At 45.3% G+C, this 26117-nt stretch overlaps 1 protein-coding gene across 3 annotated transcripts in view; it reads left to right on the top strand.

Moving 5' to 3' along the window:
- Positions 1-26117, top strand: part of LOC139583682 (dihydropyrimidine dehydrogenase [NADP(+)]-like) — a 201471-nt gene that overhangs the window by 128607 nt on the left and 46747 nt on the right. For all 3 annotated transcript variants that reach the window (XM_071415019.1, XM_071415018.1, XM_071415020.1), the window contains 2 exons: positions 7806-7926; positions 8535-8654. In XM_071415019.1, coding sequence (XP_071271120.1) covers positions 7806-7926; positions 8535-8654 — 241 coding nt within the window. The remainder of the gene's footprint in view (positions 1-7805; positions 7927-8534; positions 8655-26117) is intronic.

The following is a 26117-nucleotide window of genomic DNA, read 5'->3' as shown; positions in this document are numbered from 1 at the left end:
CAGTAAGTGATGAGAGCTGTTACTGTATGTGCCTGAAACAGCACACAGCAAGTTACTATACCACAACCTAAAGGCCTTAGTTATCTGGATACGGATAAAGGCAAAGAAAGGAAAGCTGTGATTTTCAATCTTACCACCTTGACTTGAGTCCCACCTCAGGCCCACGGTGGAGAGGGGAATGAATGAAACGAACGTACGAACGAACGAGTTCCCGTCTATAACCGGGGAAGGAGACAAAGCTATTTTCTCTCACAGTAGCCGTAAATTTCCAGAGTTATATCCCCTCTGCCGTTAGATTTTCTGCTGTAAGACAAAAAGCTAATCAAAGCCATGTGCCCGCAGGCAGGTAACCTCGGAGTGAACTAAAGAGAGAGAGGCAATATCATTCCATCACACCCCGCCGCTCCGCGTGCGTGGCGGCCGTGCCACCTCTCAACGCAACAGCGGGAAAAACATTCGTTCTGACGCTATGGAAATGGTAGGGAAATCTCATTTGAATGTCTTATTAATATGCAATTTCAAACAGTCATTCACAACGGCTCCCTCGGATTGTATAACCAACGGTAGCTACTGTACTGTTCTTTTTTGAAGATGAGTAGTTTAACATTTTGTTGAAGAAAAGTCTTATTCAGAAAGGTAACACCACGTGTACGTTTAACCCTTTATTACAACGCGTAGTCTTGGCATTAGGGCTCTGCTCCTTCAGGGTAGCTCACTGCCGGAGCGAAGCATCATATAAAGAGGCTAAAATAACTACAGGAGGTGAGCAAGATATGCTATATAGAATGTTGTGCATTTACAGACTGAAGAACCCATAAACGCCATCAAACAGACCGCCTCTAGCAAGCGTAACATCAACCCAGCACTATTGCCTTAAGTTAACTCAAACTTGTGCTACTGAGAGAGGAGAGATACTCTTGATATGCACGGTGGTCGCTTCTCCGTAGGCCATGAAGAGTAGGCGGGAAGATGGATCCCTGAGCAGACTACCCACCGAAGGGTCCTGACAGCCAAGATTAATTGAATCCCTGCTATTGGACCATAATAAAGAAAGGCTTCCTTTCCAAACGGAAATTTGGAATAGAAAAGACATATATGGTTATATAACAGAAGACATTGTACGGAGGGAAGACCAGACAATGACTGCTGCAGTGGCCATGACATACCATTAAATTGCATAACACGAACAAACCCCCAGAACCGAAAACTAAAATGGTAGCTACATATAACCACCTGTGCTATCCAAATAGCCTAATGTCACTACTGATACATGCACAGCGTGCACAGTGAAAGTGACGTGATAATCTAAAACCTAGGCCTACAACATAGAGTACCTGAGCTGAAGCTTATGCCTAATAGTATATGCCGGTAAGTCATGAGAGAAGAATAGATGACGACCTGGTAACGAGAGGAAATAGACCCCATAGATTACTAGAATAAGCCTGCATATTAGTGTGTCTGAAATAAGCTCTCTGACAGAACGTTTACATTAGAGGTGATTGACGCTTGATCGTCAACAGCGGATCGCCATGTGGGTGTTTAGCAAGCCCACAGGATCTAGGTAATGCTAGAATCAGGAGCCAATCCACATGGCTGGTAGCTAAAGCAAGCCTTGATTATTCATCGCAACGCGATACAGTGTCAGCTTCCCCACTAAGGTTCAAGGTGATAACTTGAAATCTGAGGAAAAAAGTTATCGGTTAAAGGGGGTGATGAGGGGTGATGGGGTATGTTGGCCGAGAGAACAGACTATGCCCCAAAACTGGCATTGGGAACAAAGAAAGTATATAATAGATATGATAGACTAATTCTACTTAGCTAGCTAGTTTGTAGCCGGCTATTGACAACAGCAGAGCAGCAACATGGTTGATCCTCGCAATCAATGACAACCCTGTAGCAGCCAAACCTTGCAACATGAGCATATTGAACGACTCTGATGCGATCAGCTGATGCCACCACACTTGGGTTTCCCTTCTGAACCGGCTTCGCTTTATTTAGAAGCGATGATGAGGATGTACTTGGCCTGTAAGTGTTTATCACAATGTCATTATCACAATGTTTTTTGTATGAGTTTCATTCTCATTTGATGGCAGTTGTCATGATTTTTCATTTGATCACACGTGTGATTATAATGTGGTTAGTGAGTGCAGTCTAATGAGTGAGTGGTTAAGACACAGTGCCTAGCTTGAAGGAATGTAGACTTTGGTTCCGTTACCTCATATCTCTTATTCACGTTTGCCTCAGCAACCACAGGGAAGTCATTTCTCCCTCCTTCCCTTCCATAACGCTCCTCTATACATCCTTTTCCCTCCTTCCCTTCCATAACGCTCCTCTATACATCCTTTTCCCTCCTTCCCTTCCATAACGCTCCTCTATACATCCTTTTCCCTCCTTCCCTTCCATAACGCTCCTCTATACATCCTTTTCCCTCCTTCCCTTCCATAACGCTCCTCTATACATCCTTTTCCCTCCTTCCCTTCCATAACGCTCCTCTATACATCCTTTTCCCTCCTTCCCTTCCATAACGCTCCTCTATACATCCTTTTCCCTCCTTCCCTTCCATAACGCTCCTCTATACATCCTTTTCCCTCCTTCCCTTCCATAACGCTCCTCTATACATCCTTTTCCCTCCTTCCCTTCCATAACGCTCCTCTATACATCCTTTTCCCTCCTTCCCTTCCATAACGCTCCTCTATACATCCTTTTCCCTCCTTCCCTTCCATAACGCTCCTCTATACATCCTTTTCCCTCCTTCCCTTCCATAACGCTCCTCTATACATCCTTTTCCCTCCTTCCCTTCCATAACGCTCCTCTATACATCCTTTTCCCTCCTTCCCTTCCATAACGCTCCTCTATACATCCTTTTCCCTCCTTCCCTTCCATAACGCTCCTCTATACATCCTTTTCCCTCCTTCCCTTCCATAACGCTCCTCTATACATCCTTTTCCCTCCTTCCCTTCCATAACGCTCCTCTATACATCCATTTCCCTCCTTCCCTTCCATAACGCTCCTCTATACATCCTTCTCCCTTCTTCCCTTTGATACCGCTCTTCCACTCCTCCGATTCACAAATTAAAACTGAAGCCTCCTCCCCGAGCTATATTCAGCCCCCTTTGAACATGCGGCCTGGTGACAAACAGCTTCCATCATACCCCCACCTCCACACACACACACACACACACACACACACACACACACACACACACACACACACACACACACACACACACACACACACACACACACACACACACACACACACACACACACACACACACACACACACTCACCCGCTCTCCCGTTGAGAGTCTGGGGTTGTTAACGAGAGAGCTGACCTCTCGTGACCTTGCACTGTAAAATTAAAATTTCAGGTGTAAGCCTGTGGTAACCCACCCTCCTCTCTGGTGGGCTGGGCTGTCTCAACAGCCCTCACCCCCTCCGCAACCCTGCCTGGGGGTGATACACCTCCCCTTCTTCTCCCCCTCTACACACACACGCTCCTCCGCTGGGGCCGCCCGTCGTGCTGAAACTAATCCGCATGCCAGCTTGCCCCGCGGAAACAGCTCACGGGGAGAAAGGAAAAGAAAGAAATACATAAAAAATGTCCGTCAAGTACCCTTTCCACCAACTCTTTTCATTTCATACTAGACCTCTCCTCCTTAACGGCTAGTGCCTCTTATTTGATTTTCATCATCATGGCCCCTTCTGTACTGTTACAATCAGTCAGTCAGTCAAGAGGGATTAGTGTTTTGGAATGTGTTCATTCCGTTCTGATGGAACCTGGAATGATAAAATCCTCGGTGTGTCCCATCACTGGTGGTCCTGCTCTCCTCTGGGAATCATGCCCATTGTAGAATCCACAGTATGAGTCCTGTGTGTTTTTCATGTTGACAGCATGTTTGTAGCTCGTCACACCCTCCGCTCCCTCTCTGCCAGACCTTCAGGTAATGGTCTCAGAGCGCAGAGGTACAACAGGGTCTGCTCTAAGACCTGCTCTCATAGAGAAGAGACACAGAATGTCTCCCTTGCCAGAACCAGTAACAGGCCTGTCAAACAGGTGCTTCGTCTCTCCAGCCAAGCAGAATATGTTGTACAGCCAAACTGCAAAAGGAGGGGGCTTGGGCTTAGGTTTAGCCTCCTCTGCCTCTCCCTCCTCCCTCTGCCCTCCACCCTTATGCTCCCCCCACGGCCTATGTCCCCCACAGACTGGAGTGCTAGCTGGCCTGGCCCCCATCTGCTGTGTAATAAGCTGTCTGTCAGGGGCCCAGGCATGCCTGGCAGGGAGAGCTCCACCTCTGTGAGAGCAGGGTTCTTACAAGCAGCATCTGGTTGGGCAATGGTGCTTGGCTGGAGGCCATGACCCAGCCTCTTGTGCTGAAGTAGCCATAATGCAATTTCCCATGACCCTCTGGGAGGATTGGTTTTAGTCCCTCTTCTTCCTGTGTGGCTGCCTGGTTCGAGAATATTAGAGTATCTCCGTCTCTGCTCTCGCTCTTTCTCAAAGAGAAATATTATCATACACATCAAGCTAATTAGTATTTTATTTTTATCCCAAAATAATCAGCTATTCTATGACTACAGCCAATGCCAATTGCATCCATGACACGAATACATGTAGAATTCACTGAAGGTCCTCTTCATCGAAGGTTTAGCTAGTAATTACATCATTGTAGCACAGTCTGCATATCCACTCATTCCCCTCTTTGTACACTGATACTTACTCAACCTACAAATCAACCTAGAAATACATCCACTGCTTCAAGTATTTCTGATACATTGGCTGGGTGCAGGATCAGAAATATCTATCCAATGAATCTCCCCAGGAAAGCAGCCAGCGCTATCAACCATCTCTAGGGAGGCCAGATATAAGGCCTCTCTCTCTCTCTCTTTCTCTCTCTCTCTCTCTCTCTCTCTCTCTCTCTCTCTCTCTCTCTCTCTCTCTATCTGTCTTTGGCAGGCAGGCAGGCAGGCAGGTAGATGGGAGTGGACTGGTTGAACCCTCCTCTCCACTCTTGTTTATACACTGTTTGTAAGTCTTGAATAAATCAAGGCAAATTGCTATGGATGGCACTTGCTAGAGACACAAGTGCATAAATCTAATATCTTATCCAAATCCTGGAAGTGAATTGTATTGTCTCCTATGGAGTAACCTTCCCTATACCCTCTTGTCCACCCTTAGAATACATTTGGCATATTTTTAGGCACCAATGTGATTATATTCACCCCTATTCCCCTCCCACACACCTCACCCCTATTCCCCTCCCACACACCTCACCCCTATTCCCCTCCCACACACCTCACCCCTATTCCCCTCCCACACACCTCACCCCTATTCCCCTCCCACACACCTCACCCCTATTCCCCTCCCCAACACCTCACCCCTATCCCCCATCCCACACACCTCACCCCTATCCCCCATCCCACACACCTCACCCCTATCCCCCACACCTCACCCCTATCCCTGACACCTCACCCCTATCCCCCATCCCCGACACCTCACCCCTAGTCCCCCTCCCCCACACCTCACCCCTAGTCCCCCTCCCCCACACCTTACCCCCATCCCCGACACCTCACCCATATCCCCCATCCCCGACACCTCACCCCTAGTCCCCCTCCCCGACACCTCACCCCTATCCCCATCCCCGACACCTCACCCCTATCCCCCCTCCCCTCCCCCACACCTCACCCCTATCCCCCACACCTCACCCCCTATCCCCCCACACCTCACCCCCTATCTCCCATCCCCGACACCTCACCCCTATCCCCATCCCCCACACCTCACCCCTAGTCCCCCTCCCCCACACCTCACCCTATCCCCCATCCCCCACACCTCACCCCTATCCCCCCCTCCCCGACACCTCACCCCTAGTCCCCCTCCCCCACACCTCACCCCTATCCCCCCTCCCCCACACCTCACCCCTATCCCCCCTCCCCCCACACCTGACCCCTATCCCCGACACCTCCCCCCTCCCCCCACACCTCACCCCTATCCCCCACACCTCACCCCCTATCCCCCCACACCTCACCCCCTATCTCCCATCCCCGACACCTCACCCCTATCCCCATCCCCCACACCTCACCCCTAGTCCCCCTCCCCCACACCTCACCCTATCCCCCATCCCCCACACCTCACCCCTATCCCCCCCTCCCCGACACCTCACCCCTAGTCCCCCTCCCCCACACCTCACACCTCACCCCTATCCCCCCTCCCCCACACCTCACCCCTATCCCCCCTCCCCCCACACCTGACCCCTATCCCCGACACCTCCCCCCACACCTCACCCCTATCCCCCACACCTCACCCCCTATCCCCCCACACCTCACCCCCTATCTCCCATCCCCGACACCTCACCCCTATCCCCATCCCCCACACCTCACCCCTAGTCCCCCTCCCCCACACCTCACCCTATCCCCCATCCCCCACACCTCACCCCTATCCCCCCCTCCCCGACACCTCACCCCTAGTCCCCATCCCCCACACCTCACCCCTAGTCCCCCTCCCCCACACCTCACCCTATCCCCCCTCCCCCACACCTCACCCCTATCCCCCCTCCCCCCACCCCTGACCCCTATCCCCGACACCTCCCCCCTCCCCCCACACCTCACCCCTATCCCCACACCTCACCCCTCAGTGCCACTCTTATAGTATATGTTCAGACGCAGGCCAAATATCATTGTACAAATAGCTGTTATTTTTGATGTGCTACTGAATCACACAGCATGACCTGGAAATAGAAAGGAAATATTCAGTCAGAGGGAAATGTATTTTCTTTCTTTCAGGACCCTCCATTTATTCTTTTTATTTTTTACAAATCCATTTATTGCTAATGGTTTAAAAAATAAAACACTAACCTTTAGTCCGTGTGAGAGACTGACCTCAGTGCTCAATCTGCTTGTAAATATCACTTTTTTATACAGTAGAGTAAAACCCATTGCTCAAGGCTGTATATACCAACAGTTATTGGATATGTCAAAAAATAAGCCCATTTCCTCTGAAATAAAGAGGTGATGGAGAGAGGATCAGAGAGAGAGAGAGATGACTGGGTGAGAAGAGGGCTGAGAGGGAGAAAGAGAGAAGAACGGAAACAAAATGAGGTGAGAGAAGAAAGGCTCATACAGACCGATGAAGAGAGGAGGGAGGGCTGACTAACAGTGAAGTACAGATGCAACGGGAGGTACAAGAGCCTCTGTAATAATAACATGCTCTATAGAGCTATGGTCAAAAGTAGTCCTCAATATAAGGAACCGGGTTCAATAGGGGGCTCCAAACAACAAACGATTAACGGATTTGAAGTTGGGTTTAGATATCTGTAAAACAGAGAAATACTGACTAAGCTTCACCATTACAGGCATGTTGAAAGGAATGATGCTGATACATTTGATTTTGTATTAGATTTTCTGGGGGTGAAAACCCTAAACAGATCCTCCCTCTGCCCATTGGTAATGCCACCTCATCAGCCAACCTGTTTTAAATGAGACGTGCTAATGATTTAACAGTGTGACATCCATGTGAAAACCGAGTCTGCATCCCAAATGGCGAATTACTACTTTTCACCAGGGCTCATATACAGAATAGGGTGACATTTGGGACGCACCCTAACCTGAATAACTTACCGTAGTGGGTCTTCTTCAGAAACCATGACTATTTTCTACCCATGCACTCCCAAGTTCCAACAGATAACAGACCGGTAGCATTACGCAACTCCAACCCCTTCTCTTCTCTCACCTCACTCAGTCGGCTACACTCGTTTACCACCATCGCCATCCCTCTCTTATTGTCGTTTATTTGTCTGTTTGTTCCTCAGGATACAGAGTTGGTGCGTAACATCTGCCGCTGGGTGAGACAAGCTGTCCAGATCCCCTTCTTCGCCAAACTGACCCCCAACGTCACCAACATTGTGGATATAGCCATGGCAGCACACGAAGGTACGCTAACTAGCCCCACTTACTTAGGCAAAGTCCCAAATGGTACCCTATTCCCTATGTAGCGCACTACTTTTGACCAAACCCCTATAGGGCTCTTGTCAAAAGTAGTGCACTATGTAGGGCATAAAATGCCATTTAGGCTAAACCTAAAGTCAATGTTCATTGAATATACCGTACTCAAATGATCTGTTGTTGTTGTTTTGTTTCTTTTTGATGTTCATTTTTTTTTATAGATGGACTTACATGAACTGTGCATAATAGTTTCGTCCTGACCACCCTAGAATGTAACTGGTAGTCTACAGTCAGCTAGCTTCATGTAGTGACCGTAGCAGCCTCATATGAACGTGTTCTCTTTCTCCCACAAAACACTTCTGCATCGTTTTCCTTTGAAAGCCAAGTGATAGACACAACCCCAAACAACATAGAGACACTAATGGAATTACTTGGCACAGTAAAAGTCCACAGGCATCTAAACAGACGCCCTGCTGTGCTCCACAGTGCACTGCAGGACCCTTTAAGGTGCTGGTTGATTTGGCCCTGGGTTTGGCTGGCGTAGCCGAGCCCTGTGCCCGTTCCCCCACAGCTAATGACTAAACGTGTCCCTGCAGGTGGTGCAGATGGCGTCACAGCAACCAACACGGTATCTGGGCTGATGGGGCTCAAGGCAGACGGCACTCCTTGGCCTGGCATTGGCCGTGGCAAGAGAACCACATATGGCGGCGTGTCTGGTAAGTGTTGTCTGACTTGCTGCTTTTCCCTCTGCTCCCCCCCACCACTCCCTCAGGGCCGGAACAGCCAGAATGTGTGCGTGCGTGCATTTTTGCTTGCATGTGTGTGTGCCAGTGTGTGGGGGTTTAAAGGGGTGTGCTGTAGTTTAAATGCTGTAGTCTTGGTCCACTCCACTGCTGTTTTTATGGGGCTGTGCTTTGCGAGACACTGAGGCTCTGAGGCTGGACACTGTCTCTAATAGCAGTGACAGATGGACCAGAATGAGTCTGAAAGTGCTTCTAATGCTTCCTCTGCTCTGCTCTACTGGGATGAAATGGGAGAGGCTGAATAAAGAAGGACTGCAACAACCTGACACAATTATTCTGAGAGGAACTGAGAGCACCCACTTTTCTTTTTACAGTTTGAAATATTGTTTTAGACAGAGTGAGATATTTGGAAGGTGTGTGTACAAGCAAATGTTGATTATTTGATGGGGAAACTTGATGTGTAATTACCAGAATTTTTTTTCTTTTTGTTTTGGTTAAATGTTTTTCTGTGCACTGGATATTCTGGTGGTGTACTGGATATTGTATTAGGATCTCATGTTTTAAGGTGTTTTACAGTGTTACTGTCAGTCTCATGTAAGCATCTCTTTCTCTCAGTAGGATGGAAGTTTCACCGTCAATCAGGTTTCCTTTATTGTAAAGAAACCTTGAAATCACAGCCAATGAGGAAAAGCCTGGCTTATAATAGTTTTTTGCTCATTGTGCAGTATGTCAAGCATTTACTTGGTTCTCAGTCTCCATCTGTGGTAATTACACACATTCTATGGAGATAAAAGCAGTATTTAGGCAGACTAGACAGGTATGGTCAATCTCTGCAATGACGCTCTCTCTTGAAGATCTGTTTCCTGATATCGTATTCTTCTTCTCCCATAGCGTAACCGTTTGATTATCGTATCCTGTAAAGAAGGAAAGTGTTCTTACTTGCAAAGCCTTTTGGGTAAAACACGCTCATTCTCATTCTCAGTCTGTTTGAGTGATACGACACATGTATTGCACAGGGACTTGAAACAAAGGAGCCAGAGGTTGCTATGAGATATTGACTTTGTCTGTGAAAGGGAAATCTCTTTTATGAAGACGTTATAAAGGGAAAGAGATCTACTGCCTTCAAAAAATAACACACTGCCCCTCCTAGTCTTCTCAGATTTGATGTATTTCAGATGAACATGCCTTTTGGAGTTAGTCACTCTGTGTCATGTGGAAGGTGTGGTCTATAAAGAGGTATAGGCCACATCAAATCACATTATACTGTCATTGTAGTGATCTTAAATGATGGACAAATACAACTATATGAGAATTACTGTACTGTAAATGTGCATTACTGTTTGTCTTCGAAAATTGTTCTTTAGTTTTCCTTGTTTCCTTAATTTAGACCGATTCCCACTCTCATATCACCTACTTACCCCTTTACCTATTCTCCTCATATCACCTCACTTCCAACCAATCCTGGTTTGAGAGAACAACAGAATGTAACCCTCCTATTGGTGGAGACTGACTCAATAATGCATGGAGATACTGTTTTCTTACCTCGGCCCCTCTGTGTACCTCACTGTTCCACAACCCTACTGCTGGCCTGTTGGCTGTTGCATTGTTATTGTCATTTATGAGATAGCAGCATTATCTTATGACACTGCCCTTCAGTGTGACTAGGGTCACTATTGTGTCCATAAGAAAGTCTTGTGTGAACTGCTGTGACCATGGCTCTCTGATGTTGGACCCCCCCCTTCTTCCCCCCTCTTTTCCTGCCTTTCTCCTTCGTCCTTTCTCTTCACTCCAGTCTCTCTCTCTCTCTCTCTTTTTTTTCTTTTCTCTCTTCTCTCTCTCTCTCTCTCTCTCTCTCTCTCTCTCTCTCTCTCTATCTCTCTATCTCTCTATCTCTCTCTCTGCCCTCATCCCTATTTTCTCTCAGCTCGATTTCAGTCCCTAGCCTCAGCCACCGTATCAACGTCAGTGAGAGGAGAAAAAGGAGCCTTCGGAAGGCAATGTACATTAACAATTTATAGGGAAACTATTGCAGCAGTATTTTATATATATATATATATATATATATATATATATTATTTTTTTTATGACTCAATGTCATCTTTTTCCCATTTAAGCCATGGCTGCCGGCTCCTGTGAGAATCCCCCAGGAGTAGGGTGGTGGTGCAGGCAGGCAGGCATCTATCACCTACCAACACCGCTGCAGGGACACTAGGCCCACCTTCTCCCCTCCTCCCTACTTCTGTTCAATCAGAGAGCAAAGCAAGTCCAAGTGAACAGGCTGTTAGATAATGTACAGTAGGCTACTACCTTTTACAATACCCTAGTAAAGTACTTCAATAGAGCCTACTATACAGTATTTTTTATACTTTATGCTCAGTGTAAATGTGTGTGTGTGTGTGTGTGTGTGTGTGTGTGTGTGTGTGTGTGTGTGTGTGTGTGTGTGTGTGTGTGTGTGTGTGTGTGTGTGTGTGTGTGTGTGTGTGTGTTCACTGTGCGTGTGCCAGATCAGATGCTGTTTAGACTCACAGTTGATCCAGTGTGTGTCAGATCAGATGCTGTTTAAAGGCTTATCTGTCAGGTTTTCCTTGACGTTCTGTTATACCCCCCACAGTCCCCCCCCCACCTCATATTTACTATGCCCAACGCAAAGCCAAACAGACACAAATGTCAACTGCTCGGTTTGAAGTCTAGCTCCACGTAAAGCTTGACATTTCACCAGGAAAACACCATTTTTCCTAGGCATACATGTTTCATTTTTCACGTTGTTTTGTTAGGTTTTTTTGCACCTAGATGTTTTTCACCTGCCACAAAGCAAGTCAATGAAGGGACTTTGATCTATACAGTATATGATAGGTTCTGCTTCCAACTAAACATTATAGCCACTGCCTTCAGTTGGTAATGGTGTTTTCCAGGCAAAGCTATGTTTGTTTTTGTTGATACATTTATATAAATGGACTTTTGGCAAGTGCATTTGTTCCATGCAGTCGATTTATCAAAAAGGATATGTGATGCCCTTGCACTGCTTTGTAGAACTTTCAAAGATTACAGCATGAAAAAGATTTTGCCCTGGCAGGTACTAACACTGAGATCCATAATCACTTTCCCTTTCTCAATGGCTTAAAAGTCTGTATGTTCCTCATCTTCTCCATCTACTACACCTGCATTGATCTGAAAGAACTGACCAGGTGAAAGCCAGCCTAATGATGAGCTTCTACCATATTGTTTTCACCTGTCAAGTATTTTCCAATTAGTCCAGATGACGGCTTGTAGGCGAAGAGAGGAGAGGATATACTTTTTTAGACAATTGAGAAGGAGGCAGTATCTTGAAGTGAACCAGGCCACTCCAAGGGTTAGCTAGCAGAATGGGAGGTATGCCCAGGCATAACCACAGCTCATTTCAGAGGGATTATTTGAAGTGGGTTGGGAGGACGAGAGAGAGAGACAGAGAGAAGAAGAGAGGAAGAGGAAGAGAGAGACCCCACAGAGCACCAGGACAGCAACACAATTAGACCCAACCAAATCATGAGAAAACAAAAAGAGAATTACTTGACACATTGGAAATAATTAATAGAAAACAGAGCAAACTAAAATGCTATTTGGACCTAAACAGAGAGTACACAGTGGCAGAATACCTGACCACTGTGACTGACCCAAAATTTAGGAAAGCTTTGACTATGTACAGACTCAGTGAGCATAGCCTTGTAATTGAGAAAGGCCGCCGTAGGCAGAAATGGCTCTCAAGAGAAGACCGGCTATGTGCACACTGCCCACAAAATGAGATGTAAACTGAGCTCCACTTCCTAACCTCCTGCCAAATATATGACCATATTAGAGACACATTTCCCTCAGATTACACAGATCCGCAAAGAATTCAAAAACATATCCAATTTCGATAAACTCCGATACTGTGTCTATTGGGTGAATTACAACAGTGTGCCATCACAGCAGCAAGATGTGTGACCTGTTGCCACAAGAAAAGGGAAACCAGTGAAGAACAAACACCATTGTAAATACTACCCATATTTATGTTTTATTTATTTTCCCTTTTGTATTTTAACTATTTGCATATCATTACAACACTGTTTATATACATAATATGACATTTGAAATGTCTCTATTCCTTTGGAACTTTTGTGAGTGTGATGTTTACTGTACATTTTTTCATTCTATTTCACTTGCTTTGGCAATGTAAACATAGGTTTCCCATGCCAATAAAGCCCATTGAATTGAATTGAGAGAGGTGGTGAGAGTGACAAAGAGGAGAGAGAGAGTGACAAAGAGGAGAGAGAGAGTGACAAAGAGGAGAGAGAGAGTGACAAAGAGGAGAGAGAGAGTGACAAAGAGGAGAGAGAGAGTGACAAAGAGGAGAGAGAGAGTGACAAAGAGGAGAGAGAGAGTGACAAAGAGGAGAGAGAGAGTGACAAAGAGGAGAGAGAGAGTGACAAAGAGGAGAGAGAGAGAGTGACAAAGAGGAGAGAGAGAGAGTGACAAAGAGGAGAGAGAGAGAGTGACAAAGAGGAGAGAGAGAGAGTGACAAAGAGGAGAGAGAGAGAGTGACAAAGAGGAGAGAGAGAGAGTGACAGAGGAGAGAGAGAGAGTGACAGAGGAGAGAGAGAGAGTGACAGAGGAGAGAGAGAGAGTGACAGAGGAGAGAGAGAGAGTGACAGAGGAGAGAGAGAGAGTGACAGAGGAGAGAGAGAGAGTGACAGAGGAGAGAGAGAGAGTGACAGAGGAGAGAGAGAGAGTGACAGAGGAGAGAGAGAGAGTGACAGAGGAGAGAGAGAGAGTGACAGAGGAGAGAGAGAGAGTGACAGAGGAGAGAGAGAGAGTGACAGAGGAGAGAGAGAGTGACAGAGGAGAGAGAGAGTGACAGAGGAGAGAGAGAGTGACAGAGGAGAGAGAGAGTGACAGAGGAGAGAGAGAGAGTGACAGAGGAGAGAGAGAGAGTGACAAAGAGGAGAGAGAGAGAGTGACAAAGAGGAGAGAGAGAGAGTGACAAAGAGGAGAGAGAGAGAGTGACAAAGAGGAGAGTGACAAAGAGGAGAGAGAGAGTGACAGAGGAGCGAGAGAGAGTGACAGAGGAGCGAGAGAGAGTGACAAAGAGGAGAGAGAGAGAGTGACAAAGAGGAGAGAGAGAGAGACAAAGAGGAGAGAGAGAGACAGAGAGACGGAGAGAGAGACGGAGAGAGAGTGACAGAGAGACGGAGAGAGAGTGACAGAGAGACGGAGAGAGAGTGACAGAGAGACGGAGAGAGAGTGACAGAGAGACGGAGAGAGAGTGACAGAGAGACGGAGAGAGAGTGACAGAGAGACGGAGAGAGAGTGACAGAGAGACGGAGAGAGAGTGAAAGAGAGACGGAGAGAGAGTGAAAGAGAGACGGAGAGAGAGTGAAAGAGAGACGGAGAGAGAGTGAAAGAGAGACGGAGAGTGAAAGAGAGACGGAGAGGAGTGAAAGATAGACGGAGAGGAGTGAAAGAGAGACGGAGAGGAGTGAAAGAGAGACGGAGAGGAGTGAAAGAGAGACGGAGAGGAGTGAAAGAGAGACGGAGAGGAGTGAAAGAGAGACGGAGAGGAGTGAAAGAGAGACGGAGAGGAGTGAAAGAGAGACGGAGAGGAGTGAAAGAGAGACGGAGAAGGAGTGAAAGAGAGACGGAGAAGGAGTGAAAGAGAGACGGAGAAGGAGACAGAGAGAAGGAGAAGGAGACAGAGAGAAGGAGAAGGAGACAGAGACAGAGAGAAGGAGACAGAGAGAAGGAGACAGAGAGAAGGAGAAAGAGACACGGAGAAAGAGACACGGAGACGGAGACACAGAGACGGAGACACAGAGACGGAGACACAGAGACGGAGACACAGAGACGGAGACACAGAGACGGAGACACAGAGACGGAGACACAGAGACGGAGACACAGAGACGGAGACACAGAGACGGAGACACAGAGACGGAGACACAGAGACGGAGACACAGAGACGGAGACACAGAGACAGAGAGACACAGAGACACAGAGACACAGAGAAAGAGACACAGAGAAAGAGAGAGACAGAGAAAGAGAGAGACAGAGAAAGAGACAGGAGAGACACAGAGAAAGAGACACAGAGAAAGAGACACAGAGAAGGAGACACAGAAGGAGAGAGACAGAGAAAGAGAAGGAGAGAGACAGAGAAAGAGAAGGAGAGAGAAAGAGACAGAAGGAGAGAGAGACAGACAGAAGGAGAGAGAGACAGACAGAAGGAGAGAGAGACAGACAGAAGGAGAGACAGACAGACAGACAGACAGACAGACAGACAGGGAGAGACAGACAGACAGACAGACAGACAGACAGACAGACAGACAGACAGAGAGGGAGAGACAGACAGAGAGGGAGAGACAGACAGACAGACAGACAGACAGACAGAGAGGGAGAGGCAGACAGAGAGGAAGAGACAGACAGACAGAGAGGGAGAGACAGAGAGGGAGAGACAGACAGACAGAGAGGGAGAGACAGACAGACAGAGAGGGAGAGACAGACAGACAGACAGACAGACAGAGAGGGAGAGACAGACAGACAGACAGAGAGGGAGAGACAGACAGACAGACAGACAGAGAGGGAGAGACAGACAGACAGACAGAGACAGAGAGGGAGAGACAGACAGACAGACAGACAGAGAGGGAGAGACAGACAGAGAGGGAGAGCCAGACAGACAGACAGAGAGGGAGAGACAGACAGAGAGGGAGAGACAGACAGACAGAGAGGGAGAGACAGACAGACAGAGAGGGAGAGACAGACAGACAGAGAGGGAGAGACAGACAGGGAGAGACAGACAGACAGAGAGGGAGACAGACAGACAGAGAGGGAGAGACAGACAGACAGAGAGGGAGAGACAGACAGACAGAGAGGGAGAGACAGACAGACAGACAGACAGAGAGGGAGAGACAGACAGACAGACAGACAGAGAGGGAGAGACAGACAGACAGACAGACAGAGAGGGAGAGACAGACAGACAGACAGAGAGGGAGAGACAGACAGACAGAGAGGGAGAGACAGACAGACAGAGAGGGAGAGACAGACAGACAGAGAGGGAGAGACAGACAGACAGACAGACAGAGAGGGAGAGACAGACAGACAGACAGACAGAGAGGGAGAGACAGACAGACAGACAGGGAAAGACAGACAGACAGACAGACAGAGAGGGAGAGACAGACAGACAGACAGAGAGAGAGAAATTCTTACTTGCAAGCTCTCCAACAGTGCAGTAGACATTATCAGAAATGTTCACAAATAAGTAATAAAAAGCTAAACAATAGTTTGGAAATATATACAGAGTAAGAATAGTACAGTACACTATTTTTAATTTTTAACACATTACTCACAGTTTACAGAACAAAGTAAACAAAATAAATATCCCCCACCCTCCTCCTTTTCTCCCCTTATTTGTCTGGCTACGTGATGTAACTAACTAGAAGGTGAGAGAAAGACAGAGGTTGGTGGTTGTGTTTCTGCTCCGATACAGTCTTTCTGTAATCTAGCGCTAAGTACAGTACACCTCTGTCTCTGTGTCAGTGTGTCCTGGGTAATAAGAGGTCTTGGTGTTTCACTCCATGGCTGCAGCATTCTACGGAGGAGAGAGAGAAACAAAGAGAGAAAGGGAGAGAGAGAGAGTGAGAGAGAGAAGCGGGTGGGGGAGAGGAGTAGTGATTGTCATTCTGGAGGGCTCTGCTCCTCTGCAGACGTGAGCGCTGGGTAATGATGGCGGGGGAACGGGGCTGTGCCGGCTGAGAGAAGAACAGGTTTTGGCTGAAGGGATTGGTTCCTAAGCCAATGCCTAATTCACAGATCCTATGTTAAGCCACATTATCTCTGCCTGTAGGAACTAATGTGCCGAGATGCCCCCTAAACATTTTCCCTGGGATGAGATGGGAATCATGGGATGGAAACCGGGAGAGGAGTTAGCTAGTGTTAGACGCATGTCGGTGTTTGAGGCATTAATGCCCAACTCCCTCCCACTCCTCCTGCCTTTGTAGTCAATGGCATCCATTTGCAGGTCATAACGCATAACGTTAATGTTGGAAGGCCTCGGAATAGCCGAACAAGTTTCTTATATTTACATTTTATTAATCTCCAGGAGAGAGGAGACACACACACACACACACACACACACACACACACACACACACACACACACACACACACACACACACACACACACACACTGACATACACTCTCAAACACACACACAGCCACAATACACACACACTCACTCACTCCCTCACTCATACACATACACACAGAGCCACGGCACACACACAGCCAGCCACAGTACAGTAAGTCTGATTAATTAAAAATGCAGTGCTGGTCAGCGCCGTGTCTACCTGATTGACTTCTCAGCCGCTGTCAAGATTTCAATATCATGTTAAATATTTTCTAAAGGCCAGAGCCTTAAATCTCAGGGGCCGGCACTAGACAGCGAGCTGTGAACGTAACCATAGGCTAACTGCTAATGATAAGAATAGAGGGTGTGATGAGGCGTCTGTAATACAGTCATTGGATTAGGCCATCAATCACCCGGCATCTCCGGGGACAACGGTGAGGAGGAGACCAAATGGTGACAAGAGAAATTAGGAACAGAGCATGACTGGAATATTTGTTTTTCCTCCTATTTCTTTCTTCTCTTTCTCTCTCTCTTACACTTTCTCTCTCACACACACTCTTTCGGTGAGCTCTCTCTTCCTCTCCCTCTCTCTCTCCCTCGCTCTCTCTCCCCCTCTTCCTCTCACTCTCTCTTCCTCTCTCTCTCCCACATTCCGTTATCTGCTGGTCAAGCTGTATTTCTCTTGAGATGCACAGGAAGCCGTTCTACCCGCCAGCCCCTGGAAACAGAATGCATTCTCCTCATGATTGGATTGTGAAGGCTCTACCCATAATCCCTATGGCTTTTATTTAAGCAAAATATGTTCACAAGGCAAGCAAACAGTGTATAGTATGTGCACTATGAATATTATCCCTAGATGTTTCCTTTCGAACCAAAGCTCCATTATAAGCTATTAACCAATGACTGCTATTTCCATGCAGTTTCTGAGGAAAACATATTTTGGAGTATCTGTTCAGAGAAACCCCAGTGTGTCCTGAAGCCCTGGGTTAAGGTGAGGTGGATGGAGCTCTCTGTTTGGTCACAGAAAATGTATTATTGACTAGCATGCACTTTGCAAACATAACAGTTAGATTACCACAGCTCACTGTCCACTTCTGTGACAATATCTAAATACTGTGTCTATCTTGGCTTTCATCACAGAATATATATATAGAAAGTAAACACTTGTATAGAACGTGTTTTTGATTCCATAAACATATGTATTTATAATGGCCATTATATACAGGAGATTACATACGGTATTGTATTTTCCTGATGTTCCCTAGTAGAGGTCCATCATTGTCTGGTCTCTGTTTCCGTACCTCTTCTTCCTTCTTTTCTTTCTCCATTTAGCAGCAGGACCATTTGTCTTTTTAAAAATCTGCAATATGTTACTTCTTGGGCTACCTGACCAAATTCACGTAGAAATGTGAGTTGTAGATCTGTCATTCTCATCGAAAGCAGTTCTAAGAAGCGATAGATGTGTTCTATGTGCACTATTTCTATGCTTCCCGTTCTTAAGTTTGAGTTTTTGCGTCTTTTACTTTGGGTTTTGTACTCCAGCTTCAAACAGCTGAAAATACAATGGAAAATATATTTCGCAGCAGTTTAGATGGTGCAATGATTCTCTACACTATACTTGCTTGTTTTGTCACATAAAATGAAAGTAGGCAAACTATTAGCATTTTACCAACCAGGAAATTGCGGAGTGATTTCTGCATAGTGCATCTCTAATGTAATCTGACATTTACTGTTAGCGACTCAGTATTTTTCCCTCTGGCTTATTTTTACCTCTGTGGTACACTAAGTCTTAATTTCTCACTGATAAGTTCTATATTATTGAGTGTAAGAATAATAAAACAGTAATTTGATTAATGTTATTTCCAGACTACGCATCTAGATCTGTGATAATTGAGCTGGTTAGGCATTCATTGTCTGCTGTGAGAACTACTTTTCTTCCCTCTCTCTCTTTCTCTCATTTTGCCTCAGTTGCTGCAAATTCATTGCCACAATGGGAAAAAAAGAGCAATAAAAGAAATGCATGTATTCACAGAATATGCAAGGAGCACCAAAGGGGACTAACTCAGGGTAACAAGTGCTATTCAAGAATCCTAAATATTCATTGCTATCAGTTTGCCATATTTTAAGTTTCATGCTTATTCTACCATAACATGTCTCTTACAATGCTGTGCACAGCGCTGTAAGCACACAGCACATCATTTATTGATGCCATACAGCCTTGCAGCCTCTTCACGTGTCCTTACATCGTTTACCATACTGCTGCTGTATGTCTATGGAGGGAGAGAAGACATGCCTTTTGTGTACTTGCTCTGAAAGAATGAGGATTTTCTGTTCACTGAGTTATCTATAATATTTTGAGGCAGATGATGCTTCAACTGTTATTTCCACATAATATTTTTCCTAGGAGTGGGACAATATTTTGATTCACTGTTCATTTTTCTTTGTGCATTATAAGAGAAGTTATTGATCGCCAGATCCTACAAAGTTACAAAGACCTCCATCCCCCTCATCCAAATATTGAATAGCTAGCCCTCTGCCTTATCTTAACCACCCGAGCCATGGCCTGGTCACCCCGCTACCATCTAGAGGGCGGAGACAGTACAGGTGCATCAAAGTTGGGACCGAGAGACTGAAAAACAGCTTATATCTCCAGGCCATCAGACTGTTAAATTGTCACCACTAGCCAGCCTCCGCCCAGTGCCCTGCCCTGAACTGTTTCTAGCTGGCTACCACACGGTACTCTACCCTGCACCTTAGAGACTGCTGCCCTATGTACATAGTCATTGAACACTGGGTACTTTAATAATGTTTACATACTGTTTTACCCACTTCATATGTACAGTGCATTCAGAAAGTATTCAGACCCCTTGACTTTTTTTGTTACGTTATAGCCTTATTTTAAAATGGATTCAATCGTTTTTTTCTTTAAACAATCTACACCCAATACCCCATAATGACAAAGCAAGAATGGGATTTTTGCAAATGTATAAAAAAAAAACTGAAATATCACGTTTACATAAGTATTCAGACCCTTTACTCAAGCACCTTTGGCAGCGATTACAGCCTTGAGTCTTCTTGTGTGTGACGCTACAAGCTTGGCACGCCTGTATTTGGGGAGTTTCTCCCATTCTTCTCTGCAGATCCTCTCAAACTCTGTCAGGTTGGATGCCAGCTATTTTCAGGTCTCTCCAGAGATGTTTGATCGGGTTTAACTCCGGACTCTGGCTGGGCCAATCAAAGATATTCAGAGACTTGCCCCGAAGCCATTCTTGTGTTGTCTTGGCTGTGTGCTTAGGGTCGTTGTCCTGTTGGAAGGTGAACCTTCGCCCCAGTCTGAGGTCCTGAGTGCTCTGGAGCAGGATTTCATCAAGTATCTCTCTGTACTTTGCTTCGTTCATCTTTCCCTCAATCCTGACTAGTCTCCCAGTCCCTGCCGCTGAACAACATCCACTCACAATGATGCTGCCACCACCATGCTTCACCGTAGGGATGGTGCCAAGTTTCCTTCAGACGTGACGCTTGGCATTCAGGCCAAAAAGTTCTATCTTGGTTTCATCAGACCAGAGAATCTTGTTTCTCATTGTCTGAGTCCTTTAGATGCCTTTTGGCAAACTCAAAGCAGGCTGTCATGTGCCTTTTACTGAGGAGTGACTTCCGTCTAGCCACTCTACCATAAAGGCCTGATTGGTGGAGCGCTGCAGAGATGGTTGTCCTTCTGGAAGGTTCTCCCATCTCCACAGAGGAACTCTGGAGCTCTGTCAGAGTGACCATCGGTTTCTTGGTCACCTCTCTGGCCAAGGCCCTTCTACCCCGATTGCTCAGTTTGGCTGGGTAGCTAGATCTTGGAAGAGTCTTGGTGCTTCCAAACTACTTCCATTTAAGAATGATGGGGGCCTCTGTGTTCTTTGGGACCTTCAATGCTCCAAATCAATTTAATTTACCATAGGTGGATTCCAATCAAGTTGTAGAAACATCTCAAGGATGATCAATGGAAACAGGATGCACCTGAGCTCAATTTCGAGTCTCATATCAAAGGGTCTGAATACTTATGTAAATAAGTTATTTCATTCGATTTTTTTTATACATTGCAAAAATTTCTAAAAAACTGTTTTTGCTTTGTCATTATGGGGTATTGTGTGTAGAATGAGAGGGGGAAACATTTTAATCCATTTTAGAATAATGCTGTAACGTAACAAAATGTGGAAAAAGTCAAAGGGTCTGAATACTTTCCGAATGCACTGTGTATACACTCATAGAAAAAAAGGTGCTATCTAGAACTAAAAATGGTTCTTCGGCTGTCCCCTTTGAAAAATCCCTTTTGGTTCCAGGTAGAACCCTTTTTGGTTTCATGTAGAACCCTTTCCACCGAGGTTTCTATATGGAACCAAAAAGTGTTGTGGACAGCCGCTGAACCCTTTTGGAACCCTTTTTTCTAAGAATGTACTGTATTATATTCAGGGCTCGTCTACTGCTGCACACACACACCTTTTCTATTCACACACTGTCCATCCTGTCTATACACACCATCAAATACAAAAATATAAACCCTGCATGCAACAATTTCTAACATTTTACTGAGTTACAGTTCATATTAGCAAATCAGTCAGTTGAAATAAATGAATTAGGCCCTAAACTATGGTTTTCACATGACTTGGAATACAGATATGAATCTGTGGTCACAGATACCTTCAAAAAGGTTGTGGTGTAGATCAGAAAACCAGTCAGTATCTGGTGTGCAGTGTGACATCTCCTTCGCATAGAGTTGATGAGGCTGTTGATTGTGGCCTGTGGAATGTTGTTCCACTCCTCTTCCATGTTGTACACTTCGATCCAGAGCATCCCAAACGTGCTCAATGCGTAACATGTCTGGTGAGTATGCAGGCCATGGAAGAACTGGGACATTTTCAGCTTCCAGGAATTGTGTACAGATCCTTGCGACATGGAGCTGTGCATTATCATGCTGAAACATGAGGTGATGGTAGCGGATGAACGGCACGACAATGGGCCTCAGGATCTGATCATGGTATCTCTGTGCATTCAAATTGCCAATAAAATGCAATTGGGTTCGTTGCCCGTAGCTTATGCCCATACTATAACCCCACCTCCACCATGGGGCACTCTGTTCACAACGTTGACATCAATGAAACACTCACCCACACGATGCCATGAACATACGTGGTCTGCAGTTGTGAGGCCGGTTGGACGTTGGAGGCGGCTTATGGTTGAGAAATTAACATTAAATCCTCTGGCAACAGTTCTGGTGGACATTCCTGCAGTCAGCATGCCTATTGCACGATCCCTCAAAACTTGAGACATCTGTGGCATTGTGTTGTGTGACAAAACTCCACATTTTAGAGTGACCTTTTATTGTCCCCAGGTCAAGGTGCACCTGTGTAATGATCATGCTGTTTAATCAGCTTCTTGATATGCCAGACCTGTCAGGTAGATGGATTATCTTGGCAAAGGAGAAATGCCCACTAACAGGGATGTAAATAAAATGTGTGCACAAAACTTGAGAGAAATAATCTATTTGTGCATATAGAAAATGTCTAGTCTGGGATATTTTATTTCAGCTCATGAAACATAAGACCAAGTTGCCTTTATATTTTTGTTCAGTATTTTACCTAAGGGATAATCCATGAGGGGCTATGCGTTGTATGGAAAATAATGAACGACATGGAAGGTGTGTTCCACGAATCGCTAGCAGAGTGGAACTGACCTTCCACAGAGTTTTCTTATTTTCCAGAGAACGCCAGGAGCCCCGAGTTGATTATCCCTTTTATGCCATGGCTATAATTTAACACATTTGCCAAATAGAAATGTGTTCATTTTCTGTTAGAAAAGTGTTCAACATCCACTGAAATAGCTAGCAAGTTTACTAGATACTGTAGCTACAGTAGTTGCCGTGGTAACCAAACAAACAGACTTGATAGTTTAGCTAACTAAACCATCAGTATAATTGAATTCAACAATGCCAATAGTGTTTTGATTTCAACTTTTGCTTTCAAAAGCAGCTCAAACATAGAACATGTAAGAATGAATTATAGCCATTGAATTATACTTATTAAGCAATAAGGCCTAAGGTGGTGTGGTATATTGTCAATATACCAAGGCTAAGGGCTGTACCTTAGCACGACGCAACGGCCTGGACACAGCCCTTAACCTTGGTATATTGGCCATATGATCTTTCTTAATTCCTTTATTTCAATTTGGGGGATTTGTGTATATTGTTATGTATTGTTAAGTATTACTGCACTGTTGGAGCTAGAAACATAAGCATTTCGCTGCACCTGTGATAACATCTTCAACATATGTGTACGCGACCAATACATTTTTATTTGACCTTGCTTACTCTTTAGCCATTATAATCAAGCCAGAGAGGAGACAGATGTCTTTGCCTCGCATTGGGTCCTCTCATGGTCCTGTGTGTGTTATGAGTGTCAGACAGGATAGGAGCAAGTTTGTGCGTGCGTGCGTTATTATGAGTGTGTGAGGGGATAGATCCAGAGGCAGTGGCCGGTGGCCTTTGCAGACCCTGAATACCAAATGCTGGTATCAAACCTCTGCATTATGCATCTTTAAAGCCCCACACAAAGATAGCCATCGCTGCTATCTATCGGACTGAAACCCACCCAGTTGCTTTGTAGCCTACCGCCCAGACAGAAAGGCCACACAGTCAATGAAGTGGCTTCCATTATTATTCCATACAAATGTAAAGTTCTAATAAATGGATTAATGTGAAAGGAAGGAAAGAAGGTCTGGTATTTGATGGGGGTTGTGTAGTCAGTTCCAATCATGCCCTTCAGTTCACCTTCTCATATTCACTGTTATTACTTATCCATCTCTCACATTATACTGTATGTCACATGTCCAGATATTTGATGATCTAGTTTGGGAAATTATCTGAGACATGTCTGAACCACAACAAATACTGAAACACATGAATATTGTATGCAATTCCAAACGAATAGCAATATTGTATATCTTATGAAGCACAATTGATGTTTCTCCTCACTCTGCTCCCAACAAGCTTGCACTATACAGGCCTCTAGCTCCTATTAATATACTGTGGATCTAGACTCAATGGCCATGAACTTAATTGCTCCTTTGGTTGTGTATGTTCTCCCTCTAGTTGGATGAAAAGCAGCAGATACTCCTGCTTGATTCCTACACGTCTGTCTGTCTGTCTGTCGGTCTGTGTCTGGAATTATTCATCAAAAGTAGCAGGTGTACCGTGAGCCGCGTGTGTAAGCAGGCATCGTCCAGTATCACTAGAGAGAGAGAGAGAGAAGATATTTATATATATATATACTACCGTTCAAAAGTTTGGGGTCATTTAGAAATGTCCTTGTTTTTTATGTTTTTGGCCATTAAAATAATGTCAAATTGATCAGAAATACAGTGTAGACATTGTTAATGTTGTAAATGACTACTGTAGCTGGAAACGGCTGATTTTTAATGGAATATTTACATAGGCGTAGAGGCCCATTATCTGCAATCATCACTCCTGTGTTCCAATGGCAAGTTGTGTTGGCTAATCCAAGTTAAAAGGCTAATTGATCATTAGAAAACCCTTTTGCAATTATGTTAGCACAGCTGAAAACATTGGTGCTGATTTAAAGAAGCAATACAACTGGCCATCTTTAGACTAGTTAAGTATCTGGAGCATCAGCATTCGCAGAACAGCTTCCTTCACAGAACAGCGCAAACTGGCTCTAAACAGAGTAGAAAGAGGAGTGGGAGGCCCCGGTGCACAACTGAGCAAGAGGACAAATACATTAGAGTGTCTAGTTTGAGAAACAGACGCCTCACAAGTACTCAACTAGCAGCTTCATTAAATAGTATCCTCAAAACACCAGTCTCAACGTCAACAGTGAAGAGGCGACTCCGGGATGCTGGCCTTCTAGGCAGAGTTGCAAAGAAAAATCCATATCTCAGACTGGCCAATAAAAATAAAATATTAACATGGACAAAAGAACACAGACATTGGACAGAGGAACTCTGCCTATAAGGCCAGCATAGAAGGAATCATGTAGTAACCATAAAAGTGTAGTAACCAAAAAACATGTAGTAACCAAAAAAAAACGAATCTAAATATAGTTTATATTTGAGATTCTTCAAATAGCCACCATTTGCCTTGATGACAGCTTTGCAGACTCTTGGCATTCTCTCAACCAGCTTCACCTGGAATGCTTTTCAACAGTCTTGAAGGAGTTCCCACATATGCTGAGCACTTGTTGGCTGCTTTTCCTTCACTGCGGTCTGACTCATCCCAAACCATCTCAATTTGGTTGAGGTCAGGGGATTGTGGTGGCCAGGTCATCTGATGCATCACTCCATCACTCTCCTTTTTGGTAAAATAGCCCTTACACAGCCTGTTGGTGTGTTGGGTCATTGTCCTGTTGAAAAACAAATGATAGTCCCACTAAGCCCAAACCAGATGGGATGGTGTATCGCTGCAGAATGCTGTGGTAGCCATGCTGGTTAAGTGTGCCTTGAATTCTAAATAAATCACAGACAGTGTCACCAGCAAAGCACCCCGACACCATCACACCTCCTCCTCCATGTTTTACGGTGGAAACCACACATGCGGAGATCATCCGTTCACCTACTCTGCTACTCACAAAGACACAGCGGTTGGAACCAAAAATCTCAAATTTGGACTCATCCGACCAAAGGACAGATTTCCACTGTGAATTGGTATCCTTGGTATCCTTTAATAGTGGTTTCTTTGCAGCAATTCGACAATGAAGAACTGATTCACGCAGTTCCCTTCTGAATAGGTGATGTTGAGTTGTGTCTGTCAGCATTTATTTGGGCTCCAATTTCTGAGGCTGGTAACTCTAATGAACTTATCCTCTGCAGCAGAGGTAACTCTGGGTCTTCCTTTCCTGTAGCGGTCGTCATGAGAGTAAGTTTCATCGTAGCGCTTGATGGTTTTTGCGACTGCACTTGAAGAAACTTTCAAAATTTTCCAGATTGACTGTCCTTCATGTCTTAAAGTAATGATGGACTGTCATTTCTCTTTGCTTATTTGAGCTGTTCTTGCCATAATATGGACTTGGTCTTTTACCAAATAGGGCTATCTTCTATATACCACCCCATACTTTGTCACAACACAACTGATTGTCTCAAACACATTAAGAAGGAAAGAAATTCCAAAAATGAACTTTTAAGAAGGCACACCAGTTAATTAAAATGGATTCCAGGTTACTTCCTCATGAAGCTGGTTGAGAGAATGCCAAGAGTGTGCAAAGTTGTCAAGGCAAAGGGTAGCTATTTGAAGAATCTCAAATATAAAATATAT

This window comes from Salvelinus alpinus, chromosome 8 (assembly GCF_045679555.1).
Source record: "Salvelinus alpinus chromosome 8, SLU_Salpinus.1, whole genome shotgun sequence".
NCBI classification, from domain to species: Eukaryota; Metazoa; Chordata; class Actinopteri; order Salmoniformes; family Salmonidae; genus Salvelinus; species Salvelinus alpinus.
The sequence above is the reverse complement of the archived record's forward strand: the minus strand, read 5'-3'. Positions and strand labels throughout refer to the sequence as shown.